Genomic DNA, 16,633 nt, shown 5'->3' on the forward strand with positions numbered 1-16,633 from the left:
CGCACATGGAGGGTCCGGAGCGGGGTGCGAAAGGCAGTTTGCAGCGGGGCAGTGTCTCCGTGAGCGCTGGCTGTGCTAGGGGATGGGATTATCCCATGCAGGAGGAGCTGACCCCCCTTTTTCCCCCCTCCGAACCCCTTCATCCCACCCTCGGGGTGTGCTGCCACAACTGCTGTCGGACCCTCTGCTCCCCAAAACTTCTGGGCAGGGGGAGCTTGGTTTTGGGCAGGGGGAGCTCGGTTCTGCACCCGGGCAGGCTGGAGACTCGCGTTTTCTGAATGGGGCTGAAAACGCCTGGTTAAAGCCGGGGGGAGGAATAATATCACTACCGTTTACTTCCCTAAATTACAAATGAATGCAGCTCTCTGCGGGCTGCAGTTCAGTCGGGGGAAATCTCCTGGGTCTCTTCGTGAGACGGTCAGAGGGAACGGTCTCAATAGAGAAAGATTCTGCAAAGGACAAATGACTTTGGGATGGAGCCTGCCTGCTCTCCACCCCGGCCGCTGTTGCAAGAAGCTGCCTGCTTCTGTCAGAAGAAATAATGAACATATTGCTTTTTAAAGGGCTTTTTTTTCCTTTTTATCCCCTCTCCCTGCTCTTATTGTTCTGTTTCTGCAATTCCCTTTCTGAGAAGGGGAGTTAGAGAGAGGCTGCTTTGGAGCCTGTTGCTCTGCAGCCCAAAAGGTTGGTCAAGAAGTGGGTGACACTTGGCAGTTGTCACCACGGTGTGTGCTGGTGTCCCCGGTGCTGTGGCTGCCTGGGCAGGGGGAGGCACTCACTGCTGGAGGGAGAATGGAAGGAGAAACCTCAATATTTTCATGGTTCCATTGAGAGAAGGAAGCTCAGTATGACCAGTGCTGTGATACTGGTTGAGGGATAAGAGCAGAGGACTGGAATTCAGCACTTCTGGGCTCTGTTTGTGGCTGAGGGAGGACTTCAGGACTTAACCATCGATTTGGGCTCTGCCATTGGTTCTTCTCGTGTCTCTGGACCACTTTGGGTGGCATTGCCAGAAGTGGCAGTGGATCCTGCTCCATTAGATCTCCAGCTGGAGATATGCTGGAATTGCTCCTTTTCTCCAGAGGTCCCCCGTCCCCGCAGAGCAGAACATGGAAGTTTTGCTGTAGAGCTGGCTGGGGACATCCCCAACAGGGGACATTAAATAGGAGACAAATAATGCAATTTTGGTCTTAACTTATTTGTGCACTTTTTATAGCTACATACAAGCTCTGCAGGGTTCCACAGAGAGGTGAAGTCCTAAGGCATTGGTCAGACTGGTGTAATCCCACTGAAGTCATAGGCTTAACACCTGTAGCTAATTTACTCCTTAGCACCGAGTTGCCTTCAAAGCCCTGAAGATAAGTGTGAAAACCCCATCATGACCAGAAGCTTTGAAGCTGTGCTGCAGGCAGGATCGGGGGAGTCCTGTGCTGATTAAAACTTCCTTTTATTTTTTTTTTTTATTATTTTTGTGATTGGGTTTTGTCAGGTGTGCGAGGAGCAGAAGTGCGAAGAAGAGGTCTTCCCCTTGGCCATGAATTACGTGGATCGTTACCTGTCCTCAGTCCCGGTGAGGAAGAATCACTTGCAGCTTCTGGGGGCAGTCTGCATGCTCCTGGCTTCCAAGCTGAGAGAAACCATGCCCCTGACCGTGGAGAAACTCTGCATTTACACGGACAACTCCATCACCCCTCAGCAGCTCCTGGTAACCACCCCTATCTCACTTCATCCCCTCCATCCCCTCCCCTGCTCTCTTTATCTCCTGCATCCTGCTACTTGGCAGCGTAGGAAGAATCACTTGCAGCTTCTGGGGGCAGTCTGCATGCTCCTGGCTTCCAAGCTGAGAGAAACCATGCCCCTGACCGTGGAGAAACTCTGCATTTACACGGACAACTCCATCACCCCTCAGCAGCTCCTGGTAACCACCCCTATCTCACTTCATCCCCTCCATCCCCTCCCCTGCTCTCTTTATCTCCTGCATCCTGCTACTTGGCAGCGTACCTGCCTCTGGGTCTCCTCCTGTCCTCTTCCTCCCCTTTCTTCACCTTCCTCTGCGTTCCCCAACCCACCTTCTCACCTCCTTGCCCCGCTGGGTGTGATGTCTGTTGGTGGAGACCTTTCCATCCTGGGCAGGCGCTCGCTCCAAGCTCTGGGAATCGGTTTTTTGTCACCTCTGGGTTAGAGAGAAAGTTCCTTGTGCCTGAAGTGCTGGTTGCCAGCGTGGAGCTGCCACGCTGAGCTGGCTCCTGGGTGCTGGGTCGCTCTCGAGTGACAGCTTTGGAGAACAAAGGCTCTGGTCTGCGGGGGCTGCCGTCAGGGCGCGCGGCTCTGACTTGCCCCGGCTGCAAAGGGCCATGACATCTGAGATGCATTTTCACACCAGTAGGAAAAATGAAGCTTTAAGTGGGGAGTTAACCAGGAAAGTGGGTGGGAGCTTTGCTGACCCAGGATCCAGCTGGCTGGGTTGTACCATGGAGCCTGATGGTGCTGCCAAGGTGGTGGACACAAGTGGGACCTTGTTGGTGCCCAGGTCCTGCTCCGCACCCTTGGGTTAAAGCAGGGTTCCTCTGCCTCTCCTGTGGTACACTCAGGCAGAAGCTGTGTAGGCTTTGAAAGGAAAAGCATTTTCTCGGCTGATCAAGGTTCAAAGCAAAGATCCAAACCTCGTGAGTGCAGCTTTGCCAATGGGGGAGGAAACTGGAGAACCCCTTTTCTTGGTAGGGGGGGGCCTTCCGTGCTGGTAGATCAGAGCCCTCGGGAGGAAACGGCCACCTCACTTCGAGTAACAAACATCCCTGGAGACGGTTTGCCTACGAGAATTTCTCAGGGTTAGTCATCGCTTTATTAAATATCTATTTTTTTGGTCTGGGGTGGGTGAGATAATCTGAGTGTGATTTGTCCCCAGGGTGGGGAGTGAACCCGCAAAACTTTCAGGTGTGAATCGGAAGTTCTCGTAACTGGGGAGCTCTGATATGAACATGGTTTTTCCAAGTGGCAGTGAAGGCTGGGGAAAATCCCCCCTCCTCCCTCCCTCTCTCCTGTGCTCGTTTGTGGGTGGTTGTTGCCTTAAGTAGCACCGACAGAGAAAGTACGTGGATCATGACCACGAAGGGATGGGAATGCACAGAGGAAACACAACTGCTCCTTGTTTCTCTGGATGCTGAGCTGTGGCCGTGCTGCAGCATCCTGCTGCTGGGGGGCTGACATAAAAATCTGTGTGTGCAAAGGCTTTCTCCTGCCTTGTTGGTGAAGCTTCATCCTTGAGAGCACCTTCTCATCCAGCATGAGTATCTTCCAGGGCTGGGATCCATCACGTGAAGCAAATCTCAGCCTGTAACGGAAGGTTCTCTGTTGGCCCTGTGATAATGAGGGGGTTAACAATTAGCTGGAAAAAAAGGCAGGGGGAATAGGAGTTGGTTTGTGTTCACTTTTCTGCTGGGCCAACAGAAGTTACCTCTGGTGCAGAGGCCACAGGCTGAGCAGAAGGTGCCTAACTGTCCTCTTGTAGGCAGGTGGGCTGGGTTTCAAAGCAAGGACAGTGCTCTCCATGTTCTTGTGGAGCGTGAAGCTGACCAAAATGCATTTTGTGGGCCAGTGTCAGGTTTCTGACCCTTCAGCATGATGGATGAGCTCTCTGTCCAACAGGAACATGGGTTGCAGGACTGAATTTACTGCCACACTTCACCTCCACCTCCCTCTTCAATCCAGGCTTTAACAGGAGTCCTTTAGTCCATCCTCCCTGGGGACCAGGGGAGATCATCACAGCAAATTCTAGCCATTTCTGCAACATGGACCTTGGGATACAAGGAATTGGACTTGGTGGACACCTTGTGCGTATCTCCTATGGATCCCAGCTGCATTTCATTCTGATCTAGTTGTTGATTTATTCTTGGTGAGGGTTTGCTTTTTTTTTTTTTTTCAGTTGAACTTTGTAGCAAGCTCCCTCCAAAGGAGGACGGTTAGGAGCTGTGCAGGTGGGCAGTGGGCACAGCCTGTGCACCATCCCTGGAGGTTTTCCTTCACCCTCGAGCTGAAATGCTGATGCCTCCTCATTCGGAGTCTTTTTTTGTTCCACCCCCCCAGAGGTTTGTCAGCAGGAAGCTGTGGCTTAAGCAGTGCCACAATATTCATCTTCCCTTCTCCCTCCTCCTGGCAGTATTGGGGTGGAGATGGAGGACAGTGCTGTCTGCCGCCTCTTGCTCACTTCTGATTGTGCAGGGCTTGGTGCTGGAGTTCTCCTTTCCTGTACTTTTGTCCCCACCAGGATCCTGGGATGCTCAGAACACGAAGCACAGCTGGACAGTTGGCCTGGAGCTCTTTCACCGTAATCAATACGTGGTTGAGGTGGACAAAAATGGCTTCATTTTGGGGGTCAAAAGTCCTTTCTTGGGATAGCCAAAGATAGCATTTTCAGGCAAATGGGATCCTTTTTCTCTTTCCCAGAGGGATAGCTGTGAGCACTGGGCAGTGGAGGGCTTTATTCCTGGTGGCTGGTGGTACCAAAGGGCTGAGCAGAAGGCACCACAAAGGAGCCACAGCCCTTAAGGAGAGGAGCTGAGGCATTTTCAGATCTCTGGGCAGGGGATGCTCTGTAGGTGGTCATCATTCCCTGCCTGCCACAAGGCTGACTTTTGGTAGATGTTTTACCCTGTTTGGAGCAGATCCCGCTCTGGTCTCCCACTGCTCCAGAGGGGGAATGGAGGTAACCTCTGAAGATACGTGAAGGAGTTGTCTTCGCTTTGGGACCTGACAAGAGTTAATACCCTGATTACAAAACCAGGGCGAGCTGCTGTTTTCCTCCTCTGTGCTAATCGTGGTAATGTTACTTTTCTTTCACAATCCTGCAGTGGAAGAGGGTGGGGAGGGGAAGGGGAGCTTCTTCATCAAGGTTTGGACAATGGTGCATCCTGGCCTCTTCTTGTGGATCGGTGCCATCTCAGCTTCCAGCGTGTCCTCCCCGGCCCCACGGAGGAAGCTGGTCCCTTTCCCAGTAGGTTTGCTTCCTTCTCTTGCAGGGATGCTTGGCACCAGCTCCGCGGTTTAGGCAGGACATATTTGAAACAAAATCTTGATGAAGTTATTCTAGGGAGAAGGAAATGATGCAACGAGGGACTTGTCCATTTGGAGGAAGTTGGATTTCCGTTGAGGGCGTTATCTAACCTACCTTTTCTTTTTTTTTTTCCTTCTTTTTTTTTTAATATGAAGGCTTTTCTGGCCTGTGCAAGAGGGTGTTCAGCTGCCTGAAGATTGGGGAGAGCAGTTGTAGGTCACCTTCATCTGCCTGGTTTGCCCCTGATACACTGTCTTTCCTCTGATATCTTTGATCTAAGGTCAGTTTTACAAACTGCTGGGTGTTTTTGAGCACTTGGCCAGGTAATGAAGGGAGCAGCAGTGACAGCAGGCTGTGAGGAGTGAGAATAAGAGAAAGAGATAACAGCTGAGTAGAAAAGGATGTTCATTCATGATAGAACATTGACTTTACAGATGACATGCTTGTGTTTTACTGTTCTACCTTCTGCCCATCATGGGTCAGATGGATGTGACCGTTTCTGCATCTGAAGTTGGCACCTCTCCCCTTGAGATCCAGCCTTGAACTCTGGTCAGGGGCTGGAAACAGACGTTTGCCCCCAGTTTCCTATTTGCAAATGGACTTTCATGGCTGCTCATTTCTGTAGCTGTGTCTCAGCTCCGGGTAGGGTGGGTGGCCACCAGCAACATCAGCAGCTCTTTCCACCCTCCGTTTGAGTCAGCTCGTGAGCACAGCCCGCTCCCGCGTCGCTGGTGTCTCATCGACTCTGTCAGAATGTCAAATGGTACCTTATCAACTCGGGTGACAAAAATTGAGCGCAACTTCCTTTTCTCCTGCAGCCGGGGCTGCTGCAGAGAGGAGCTGGGCTCTCTGCTCCCTGTGCAGCCTCGCCAGAGAGGTTTTCACAGGCTCCTTGTAGGCACAGCGGGTGTGTGGGTGTTGCTGAGGGTACAGCTTGATGTACAGCGACTGTCGCTACATGAAAAGAAGCTGGTGTGACTGTCACATCCCAGTCTGCGTTTGCAGAGCTGTCAATTGAGTAAAACAGTCTCTGCTTGTGACTCAGGTCTGTCTTAGAGGGTGCAGAGGCAACAACCAGGGGCTTGAGGCTGTTTCACTGCAACCAGACTGAGCTCTGAGATCTCCTTGTCACAGGGGAGGCAATGGGAAATGGTTGCTGCTTTCCTTCCTTTTTTTTTTTTTTGTTTTCTCTCGTGGGATGCAGCCAGGAGAGATCAAGGGAGCAAGCTTGCAGAGGGGGGAAGCTCAGCTGCTGTGCAATTTCCAGCCCTATAGATGCTGGCCAAGCGTGGGGAGCTCTGCCCTGGGGGGGGATCTTGCAGAAGGGGGGGGACCTGATGCATTCCCAGCTCTGGGATGCTCGGTGGGCAGCCCTGGCAGCTCGCAGCTCTTCCACGAGGAGGGTGGGCTCCACAAGCTGGAGAAACAAAGGAACATTTTCCACTTTCTTCCTCTCTTTCATTAGCCAGGCAGAGACTGATTCAATTAGGTGCAAAACAAAATGCCAGGAAAAGGATGTTTGCTGTGCTGAGTGGTGCTGCTGTTGCAAACCTGCTTGTCTATCTCTCGCTGCCTTTTGTTCTGCTTCTTCCACAGATAAAGTGATTCAGAGATTCTGACATGGGAAGTCCCCAGGGTTAGCAGGAGTGAAGCGAGGAGCAGGGTGGTTTGGCAGGAGAGAGGCTTCCCTGAGCTAAATCCTGTGAGCTGGTGACAGTCCTTGGCGCCTGTCGCCTTCAGCTGGCACCTCAAGCGCCGGCTGGGTCTTGGGATCAGGCCTTTTGTGAGAAGAAGGTTTTTAAGAAGACGATGAACCTGGGTTCTAGCTGGAAAAGAGCTGCTTTTGTGCGTTGCAGACGGACAGACTGCTGTCCTGGATCAGTCCTGGTGTGGCAGGACCCAGCTTGTCTCAGGTGGGGTCTCGCAGCTGAGATGACTGGCACCCTGAATCTCCTCAGGACAAAATGGGACAGGCACCAGGGACAGTGTGGACGTCATTTGCCTCTGGTGGCTCCCAGTAGCTGATTTGCAGCTCTGGGAAGAAAGGCAAGGAGCAAGAGCCCAGATGATGCTGTGGTGGTGACCCCTCTGTGCTCAGGAGCCCCTCTCTCAGGTGTAGTGTGATCCCTTTGGGGTTTGTTTCATGAGCACCAATCTCCAGGTCCTCCCTTTGAGCTTCGCTCTGCAGAAGGGCTGTGCTCCCAGCTCACAGGAGAGCTCAGGCTGGAGCTGCCTCAGCCTCTTGCCCTTGGGGCAGCAACCCCAAAGGTGGCAACAGCAGCATCCTGTGTCCCTTCCAAGAAACTGGGCTCATGCAGGAGTGAACAGCCACCTTTCACAGTTCCCAATGAGTGACAGGTAGGGACAACACACAGAGCTCTCCATTTCCAGCAGCTCTTTCCATGTGTCACCTTGCTGGGTTGCTGCCATTCAACCCGTGCCCAGCACTACCCATTTTTCCCTCTTTTTACCTATCCCTCCTCTCTCCCCTCTCTCCCAACCCCTTTGTTGCACCAGGCAGCCTTGGTGGTCTGTGCTCCGATCCTCAGGCTCTGGAGCTCATTGCTGGGTTTCTTCTTGCTTTTAATCCTGTGAATTTGGCTTAAAAAAATCTATAGAAAGACTGGCAGCCTGGTCATCCATATGGGAGACCAGCGAGCGAAGCACCATTTCTGGTTGGAAGAGTGCAGGCTGTGAAATGGCAAGTGGCACATTTGGCCTCGTGAGGGGTTTGGAGCAGGTTGAGCAATGCTGCTCATTTAAGCAACTGAAAACTGGTATTGTTGTGTAAGGGGAAAGAGTGGCTTGAAAAAAAAAAAGGAGAGAGAAAATGAAGATCTGCCCTTATGAAAAAATCTCACTTCTTCAAACCCATCTGTTCTGGCAGCCCTTTGGCACGTCTGTGGCAGCATTGACCGTGTAATCCTAGACTGCTTGGGGAAAGAATAGATATTCTGCTGGGCAGGACTGGGCCCTGAAATGGAGATACCCGATACCAATCCCAGTTCAGCTCTGTCCTTCCAGACCTGGAGCTTCAGCTCCTGCAGGGTGTTTTCCTTCCCCAGCACATCTACGGGGCCACTGTCACCCGCTGCTGGTGGGGAGGAGGGTCACGGGGACATCTTCTGTGGCCTTTCTGCCACACCTGGACCCTGTTGCTGAAACCAGGTTTGCTGCTGGTCCAGAAGATGAGAGAAATTGGGAGAAAGGGATCTTTATTGTGGCTCGGGACGTGGGGGAATTGGGACCGGCAGAGAGGCTGGGGGGGCTGGGTGTGGGCTGCCTGGGATGTTCCTGCTGGGATGGGAAGGGAAACCATCCTGGGAAGACGCTGCTCTCCCCTCTCCTGAGATGGCTCTGTCTGTGGGACAATCATACCCAGATGTAACATCAAAGCCTGCCCAGCCCAGTGAGACCAGTACGTGTGTGGACTCTGCTACTCTAAGTCACGTAGACCTTCGCCTTGATGGCAGAGGGGGACCTGAATGCAGGGGTCCCACATTCTGTGCTAAGGCTCTAGTTGTGGGGCTCCCCTTGCTGATAACCTTGCTGGGTGGGTGCTGTGGTACCACCTGGTGACACTAGGACTTGCTGGGTGATGACTCTCTGCCAAGGTTTCTTCACTTCGGTTTCCCTGTTGGTGTCAGGACTAATGCCCAGAGCTGAGCAGATGAGAGGAGCAGCCCAGGCTCCAGCTGAAATCCATGGGGGGGCACCCGGCCCTCCCACCATCTGCTCCCCAGCTCGCAGATTGCACAGGGACTGGCTCAGGGAAGATATGACAGAAATCTCTGTTAGATGCTTAAAGAGAGCACCACGAGATGGGCTGGAGACATTGGCAGTCCCTGGTACGTAACTGGGAAGTGCCAGTGAGGTGTTGTGTGTGTGTGTTGGTGGGAGAGGTGGGTGTCAGAATGGCCTCTTCCCCCTGAAAAGCTGCTGGGGCTGCTCTGCTGAGCATGGTGGAGGCTCTCTTGGCAGAGAAGAGGTGTGATGAGTGGGGGAGGTTCTGCCAAAGTGCTAGTGCCCAGCTTGGGACCACCTTGGTGGGGCCATGTGCCCAGTGTTTGTTGGGCTGGAGACCTCGGCTCCTAATGACAGCCCCGGGGCTCCACGGGGATTGAAGATCTCGTACAGGAGCTTGGGCTTGTCTGGATGCAGCCCCAAAAGCTCAGCTGTGTTTCCTCTGCCTTCCACTTCAACACATTGTGCAGAAGGGCTGGCTGCAGGGCGGCTACTGCCTCCTGTGCTTCACTGGCCCAAGAGCCACTGTAGGAAGGAGTCAGCACAGTGGCCGGCTCAGGGGGGCACAGAGAGCTGAGCTGCTCTGTTCCCTTTGCTGTAACGGTGTTGGCCCCAACTTGGATTGTTCCTGGGAGCCTGGACATCAGCCTCTCCTTTTGGGAGAGGAGAAGGAATGTGGGAATGGTGTCCTTGCTGCTCCTTGCTCTGGTTTTCCCTCTGTGGGCTGTTGCAGGAGCCTTGCAAAGCAGAGGAGCATCGAAGGTGAATCCAGCTGCACCTTGCAAAGAAGAAACCAAACTTATCGCTTTCCCTGATCTTTATTCCCAGCTTTGCAACAACTCAAGGCTGGATTTGTGCCAGTCATCGAGCCAGAGATGTTCCCTCTTCTCCTCCCTGTCTCATGGCTTCTGCTGTCCTCCTGTCCCTTCCCCAAACGCTGGCCTTCTCTGCCCTGGAATCTGGTGACCGTTTCTGCCTGGCCTTAGCCCCGCTGGATAACTGTCTGTCTGTCTGACTCTGCAGGATTGGGAACTTCTAGTCCTGGAGAAGCTAAAGTGGGACCTGGTCTCAGTGATAGCAAATGATTTCTTGGCTCCCATCCTCCATCACCTCCCGCTGCCCCAGGACAAGGTGGAGCTGGTGAAGAAACACGCACAGACCTTTATCGCCCTGTGTGCCACAGGTGGGTGCCTGCTCCTGCTGGAGCCACCAACGGGACGCTGGGGAGGGTCTGGAGTCTGGCTTCTGGGTGACCTGGGGCTGGTCTCACAGAATGGTTAGAGTTGGAAGGGACCTTAGAGATCATCAAGTTCCAACCCCCCTGCCCTGGGCAGGGCCACCTCCCACCAGCCCAGGTTGCTCCAAGCCCCCTCCAACCTGCCCTTGAACCCCTCCAGGGATGGGGCAGCCACAGCTTCTCTGGGCAACCTGTTCCAGTGTTTCATCACCCTCACAGCAAAGAATTTCTTCCTAATATCCAATCTAAATCTCCCCTCTTCCAATTTAAAACCATTACCCCTTGTCCTGTCACTACAATGCCCTGGCTTTCTGGGGAGCTGAACTCCTGCCTTCACTCAATTTGGAGTGTTTTGCCACTTGATGACATGTTTTCTCCCCCTGTCCAAGTGGGATAACGGTCCTGGGGGCTTTTAGTGGGTGCCTGGAAGATGCCAGGAGAGAGCAAAGCCATCGAGCCACCCCTCTGGCTGCACAGGCTGTGACCGAGGGAGGACACCCTGGGTAAAGGCAGGGTTGAATCTGAGCTGTTGCCAGCCTCCCTCTAAGTCACTGGAGCCACCTCATCGTCAAGACTTCTTGTGATGAGACAGACCCAGAGAAGCAGCTGAGTGAACTCGCTGCTCTGACGCTCAGCTTGTGTCTTGTTCCTTCGCCCCCATTTCTCCCTGCTGAGCTGGAGAGACCCCTCTGCCTGGCCCTCTCTGGTTTTCCAGGGAAATCATGGTCCCCAGAACTTCCCATGTGCACCCTTGCTCACAGCTTCTTTTTGCCCCCTGTCCAGACTACACCTTTGCCATGTACCCCCCCTCCATGATCGCGACGGGCAGCATCGGGGCGGCGATCCACGGCCTGACGGTCTCCGTGAACAATTTCACTGGCGAGGCCATCACTGAGCTGCTGGCCAGCATCACGGGCACAGAGGTGGTGAGTGTTCCCCGGGGGGACCAGCCGGGGAGGCCATCACCGAGCTGCTGGCCAGCATCACGGGCACGGAGGTGGTGAGTGTTCCCCGGGGGGACCAGCAGAACTTTGCCATGTACCCCCCCTCCATGATCGCGACGGGCAGCATCGGGGCGGCGATCCACGGCCTGACGGTCTCCGTGAACAATTTCACCGGGGAAGCCATCACCGAGCTGCTGGCCAGCATCACGGGCACGGAGGTGGTGAGTGTTCCCCGGGGGGACCAGCAGAAGCAGTTTTGCTGCTGGATCTGGTGGAAACCCTTCCCCTTCCTGCTCCTCATTCTTCTTCTCCAAGGGGGGAGCAAATTAGGTCGTTCGTAACGACGCCGACCTTGGTCTGAGGGTGCCTAGAGATGAGTGAGCATCTCCAAACACAGCAGCTTTGGTCGGTCCCGTGGCTGCAGTCTGCTCCTGGGCACCGAGCACTGCCTGCGCCGCGCGGGACGAGGCGGGAGCCTTTGAGGAGCAGCACAAAGGGGAGCGTCTGTTCCCCGTGTGGGGCAGGTGTTGGTGGGATCGGGTTGACAAGGTGGGATGGGGCAGAGGGAGAAGCCGGGCTCGGCATCTGCTACCCCCACCGGTGTCTGGTTGCAGGTGCCCAGACTTGCTGGGAAGGGGGTTGGGGGCACAAAATATTTCACAGCAGCTTTTCTGGGGACACCGGGATGGTGGGGGTGTCTGCCTGGCACCCCCTACAGCCCTTTGAATGGGGAAGGGGGACCTTTTTGGGGTCCCTCTTTCCAGGTGGCTCCTGCTGCAGTAAGGTAATGGGGAGCTTTTCTTCTGCCAGGGGCCTCTTTTGATCTTTTCTTCTGCCCGAGTGCTCCCGCCGGCAGCCGGGCGCGGGGTTGGTTACAGTCCCCTGACAGCAGCGCCGGGAATTGGGAGAGGTGCCGACGCCGCGGCGGGTGGGAGGCTGCAGCCAGGCTTTGTCCAGGCAGGGAGGGGACGGGGGCAGGAGGGTGTCCTGATCTATTTGTGTGGCTTTGATTTTATTTATTTATTTATTTTATTCTTTTTTTTTGTTTGTTTGCTGGAGCCTTTTTAAAGAGAAAAATCAGTGCAGCCAGCTGCTCTCAAGCTGCTGCGGTGAATGGGGCAGGGGCTGAAACCTGCTCTGGGTCGGGGCTGGGGGTGGGAACAGGTGGGAAGCAGGGAGGGCACGGCCGGGGGGGCTGCAGTGGAGCCCAGCACACCTCTGCCCCCCCTCCAGCCCCTCTCCTCCCTCCTCAGCCCGGGGAGGGTGTCTGTTCTGCCCCACAGCCCTGCCTGGGTGCGAGGAGCTGCACAAACAGCCCTTGTCCAGGTGGGAGGAGAGATCCCCTTCCCGCAACCACCGAGGCTCGACCAGACTTGGGGTGTGGGGAGTCTGTGGGGACGGAGGGGGACGATGGTGTGGGGCGGTGCTGGCTCCATGGCCAGCGGGAGCCACTCTGCTGTGCTGAGGCTGGCTCGTTACAGGAGAGCCTGAGGGACTTGGGTCTTTTTAGCCTGGAGAAGAGAAGGCTGAGGGGGGATCTGGTCAACACCTATAAATATTTAAAGGGTGGGTGTCAGGAGGATGGGGCCAGTCTTTTTTCAGTGGTGCCCAGGGACAGGACAAGAGGAAATGGGCACAAACTTGGCTATAAAAAGTTCCACCTAAACATGAGGAGGAACTTCTTTCCTGTGAGGGTGGCAGAGCCCTGGCAGAGGCTGCCCAGGGAGGTGGTGGAGTCTCCTTCTCTGGAGACATTCAAACCCACCTGGACACGTTCCTGTGGGACCTGCTCTGGGTGGCCCTGCTCTGGCAGGGGGTTGGAGGAGATGATCTCCAGAGGTCCCTTCCAACCCCATGTCATTCTGTGATTCCTGGCTGTGCCAGTCCTTCGGGTGTGACATGGAGCTGCTCTGGGCCAGTCCTGATCCCTCGTGGAGCAGACCCAGCCCCGCTGGGTGTCTGATCCAGAGCCCTATGACATGACTGCCCCGTGGAGCAGGGATCACGCAGGCTGGGGCGAGCCAAACTGACATCCAGGTAGCCCTTGAGGTTTTTCCAGCCGGCCAGGAAGCCTGGCTGCCTGTAGCCAAGGTGGCTTTTAGCATTTCTGCCAGAATTGCCGATGGCGAGCGTGGGGCGGTGGGGCCCTGCAGCGCGCTCGGCCCGGGGCTGCGGGCGGGCTGGAGGCTGCGCTGACGGGAAGCGGCCTGGGGAAGGGGAGGTGGGCGTTGCTATTTTCGCTCCCCACATCCTCTGTCAGTTTCTAAGAACTGGCGGTGGATTCCTGGTAAGAGATTTCGGTGTGTGACAATATCCAGCCTGTGCCCGTGCCCCCCTAACGTCCAGCTCTGGCCGCAAGGTGTGAAATGCCACCTCTTACCCCTGGGTGCCCGTTGGTGACGCCTCCTGCAGCTCCCGGTGCTCTGGTGACAAAGTGGAGGAGTTTCCTCCTCTGGTTACAGCTTGTGTGGGGTGCAAATGGAGGGGGGTTTGCTTTTATTACAAGTGATGTGCCACTGCTTGCAGTCCCCCTGCACCTTCCTGCTTGTGTGTCCCCAGCACTGGGTTCCCTCGGCCCGGGGAGGTGTAGGTGAGTCACACGGGGCTCCCCGGGGGAGAGCAGGAGGGTAAAACCCTTGTGAGAAGCTGTGTGGTCACAGCATCATTCTCGTAATGACCCGGCGTCGACAGCGTGTAGTGCTGTAGGGAACACGTGGCTGCGATGGCTCTTGGGTCTGGGAGGGTTGGATCCAGCTGCCTTTGAGGTCCCCAAAGATTCAGAGGTGGAGATGGTGGAGATGGTGGAGATGGTGGAGATGGTGGAGATGGTGGAGATGGTGGAGATGGTGGAGATGGTGGAGATGGTGGAGATGGTGGAGATGGTGGAGATGGTGGAGATGGTGGAGATGGTGGAGATGGTGGAGATGGTGGAGATGGTGGAGATGGTGGAGATGGTGGAGATGGTGGAGATGGTGGAGATGGTGGAGATGGTGGAGATGGTGGAGATGGTGGAGATGGTGGAGATGGTGGAGATGGTGGAGGAGTCAGCCAGGGCACCCAGTGGGGATTCCCCGTGTCCTGGCAGGGACAGGAGGAGGCAGAGCTGGATGTGGGAGGGTGACAGCAGAGATGCAGGATCACGGGAGCCCTGGGACATAGGTGGGGGTGGCAGGTGAGGGCTCCAAGGTCCCTGTGTGCCCCCACACTGCTGCACGCCGGCCATCACTCATCAGTCTGGGAGGTCTTGGTTGTGAAGGTTGGTATGAGCCTGCACGGAGCTGTTCTGCTCTGCTCTGGGTCGCCAGCAGCAGCTGACTGCTCTGACGCCGAAATCACACGCTGCATCCAGGCACGAGCCCAGGTGCCTGGGGAAGCTCCGATGGGCACAACCTCTATATCCTCAAGAACGTGGTCAAGCAGGGAGGTGGGGAGAAGACAAACCAGAGCGTGGGGCTTCTCCTGGGGAGGGACCTAAAGCACAGACAAGCTGGAGATGCCCCTTGTTGGAGAAAGGCCCCTTTGTCTTGTGTGTTTAGATGCTCCAGGGGCCTGAGATGGAGCCCGGCAGCTGCTTAGAGCTATTTAGGAGGCTCCCACCTCTGAGTGGCAGAGAACTGAGGCCTCTTGTCTCGCTCCCTCTCCTGCAGGACTGCCTGAAGGCCTGTCAGGAGCAGATCGAGGCAGCTTTAGCCGAGAGCCTGAAACAAGCATCCCAAAGCCAACAGGAGTTGAGCACCGCCAAGACTGCTGCGTACCCCGCCAGCCAGCCCACCAGCACCCCCACAGACGTCACGGACATCAACCTGTGACCGGCCTCCCCTCCCCGAGAGCCCCCCCGCCATGGCAGGACATCGCCCTGGACACCGGGAACGGCGCTGCATCCCCTTCCTCCTCCTCCTCATCTTCAGCCTCCCCCCCCCTCCTCTCCATCCCAGGATTTGTTCCGCTCGCTGGGAGCGCGGAGCAGGCCGCGGGCTGGGAGCGGGCAGCCGGGGTGCAGCGACCGTTCTGGTGGTGGCAGGGCAGGAGAATGGCTGGGGGAGGGAGAGCAGGACCCAAAATGAAGTTGTCAAAACGTTTCTCAGTTGGTGTCACAGGGTTGGCTGCTGATCGCCCCCCGCCCTCCCCAGGGGGGTGTTGTCCGAAATGACTTCCAGCCCCACGAGGGCCACCAATCATGGATAACGAGCCTCTGACCCTCACCTGTGACCAAAACCCTCATAATCCCCCCCAAACTCCCTCCCCAGGCCTTTGTGGCTCAGGGTTCAGCCTCCCCCCCCCTCCTCTCCATCCCAGGATTTGTTCCGCTCGCTGGGAGCGCGGAGCAGGCCGCGGGCTGGGAGCGGGCAGCCGGGGTGCAGCGACCGTTGTGGTGGTGGCAGGGCAGGAGAATGGCTGGGGGAGGGAGAGCAGGACCCAAAATGAAGTTGTCAAAACGTTTCTCAGTTGGTGTCACAGGGTTGGCTGCTGATCGCCCCCCGCCCTCCCCAGGGGGGTGTTGTCCGAAATGACTTCCAGCCCCACGAGGGCCACCAATCATGGATAACGAGCCTCTGACCCTCACCTGTGACCAAAACCCTCATAATCCCCCCCAAACTCCCTCCCCAGGCCTTTGTGGCTCAGGGGGGAGAACTGGGAGGAGGGAGCAGGTGCTTTTTTGGCTCCTCGCTCCCAATTGCTTTGTGCCAGGTCGCTGTGGCTCCTTGGGGAGGTGGGGTGGGCGGCTGCTTCTGCTGGGAAGGGGGGGAAACGTGGGGCTTGTTTCTTGTTGCTGTTAGATTTGGGATTTTTGGGTTTACGGCTTGTGTGCGGGACGTGCTCCCCGTCTGTGTGGATGGCAGGAGAGAAGCCGTCGCTTCGGGGAGAAGCCTCCTGGGTGAGGTTTGGGCTCAATCCCCTTGGGCTTTCCGCTGCCCCACTGAGGCTGCTTAATTTATTGTTAATTGCTGGGAAACAGGGAGGGAGGAAGACTTTGCAGTTCCTCAGCGTGGGGCCTGGACGCTGGTCTCCTCTCCTCCCCAAAGAGTGCCTTCACCCTCCGTCCCCTTCCCTGGCTCCCTGGGCAACAGGAGACTCTCACTCGGAAGCTGGTTGGTGTTTTTTTTAGGTAGCTTAAAACCTAGTCTGATGTCTTAAAAAAAGAAACAAAAGAAAAAAAACATTTGAATGTGCTGCTATAGTCTGAAATGCATCTTCACTCCCCCTCCAAGGCAGGGATCTGGGATCACGTTCCGGAGGGAGCTGCGTTGCAGAAATATCCCCGGGGGGGTCGGAGCTGTCTCCTCACCCAGGTGGAAAAATTTGCTGCGCACTCGAGTTGAAAAGCAATTCTTGCATTTTTTTGTGTTGTTGTTGTTGTTGATCCTGTCTGTTAGTTTTTATAAAAGGGTGTTTAAAAACAAACAAAAATAATGCTGCTTTTGTAAGAGAGAAAAGCCATTGAAGAGTAGGGTAAAGAGAGAGGGCAGAGGCAGACTTTGCTGCTGGGTGACCTTGAGGAGGTGGATCTGTGGCTGTTGTCCTCCTGGCGGGGGGTGTATGGAAAAGGAGGCAGAAATCGCCCTTTTTTTGGATGCCGCTAGAAACAAAAGCCTTATCAGGTGGAAAAAGATGGGGCTGGTGGGTTTTCCACCATTGGATTTGTCAGGAAGAGCCACC

General features: G+C 55.5%; 1 protein-coding gene across 3 annotated transcripts in view; it reads left to right on the forward strand.

Moving 5' to 3' along the window:
* The window catches only part of CCND3 (cyclin D3), a 55,679-nt gene extending 40,457 nt beyond the window's left edge, over positions 1 to 15,222 (forward strand). For 2 of the 3 annotated variants that reach the window (XM_014953731.1, XM_014953732.1), the window contains exons 3-6: positions 1,789 to 1,918; positions 9,818 to 9,977; positions 10,815 to 10,957; positions 14,623 to 15,222. In XM_014953731.1, the coding sequence (XP_014809217.1) occupies positions 1,789 to 1,918; positions 9,818 to 9,977; positions 10,815 to 10,957; positions 14,623 to 14,784 (595 nt within the window). In that variant the 3' untranslated portion in view covers positions 14,785 to 15,222. Of the gene's footprint in view, positions 1 to 1,153; positions 1,706 to 1,788; positions 1,919 to 9,817; positions 9,978 to 10,814; positions 10,958 to 14,622 lie in introns of those variants that run through there. The other variant, XM_014953734.1, reaches the window with a different exon arrangement.
* Positions 15,223 to 16,633: the final 1,411 nt, after the last annotated feature.

The sequence above is a fragment of the Calidris pugnax genome, unplaced genomic scaffold, assembly GCF_001431845.1.
Source record: "Calidris pugnax isolate Ruff unplaced genomic scaffold, ASM143184v1 scaffold245, whole genome shotgun sequence".
NCBI lineage: Eukaryota > Metazoa > Chordata > Aves > Charadriiformes > Scolopacidae > Calidris > Calidris pugnax.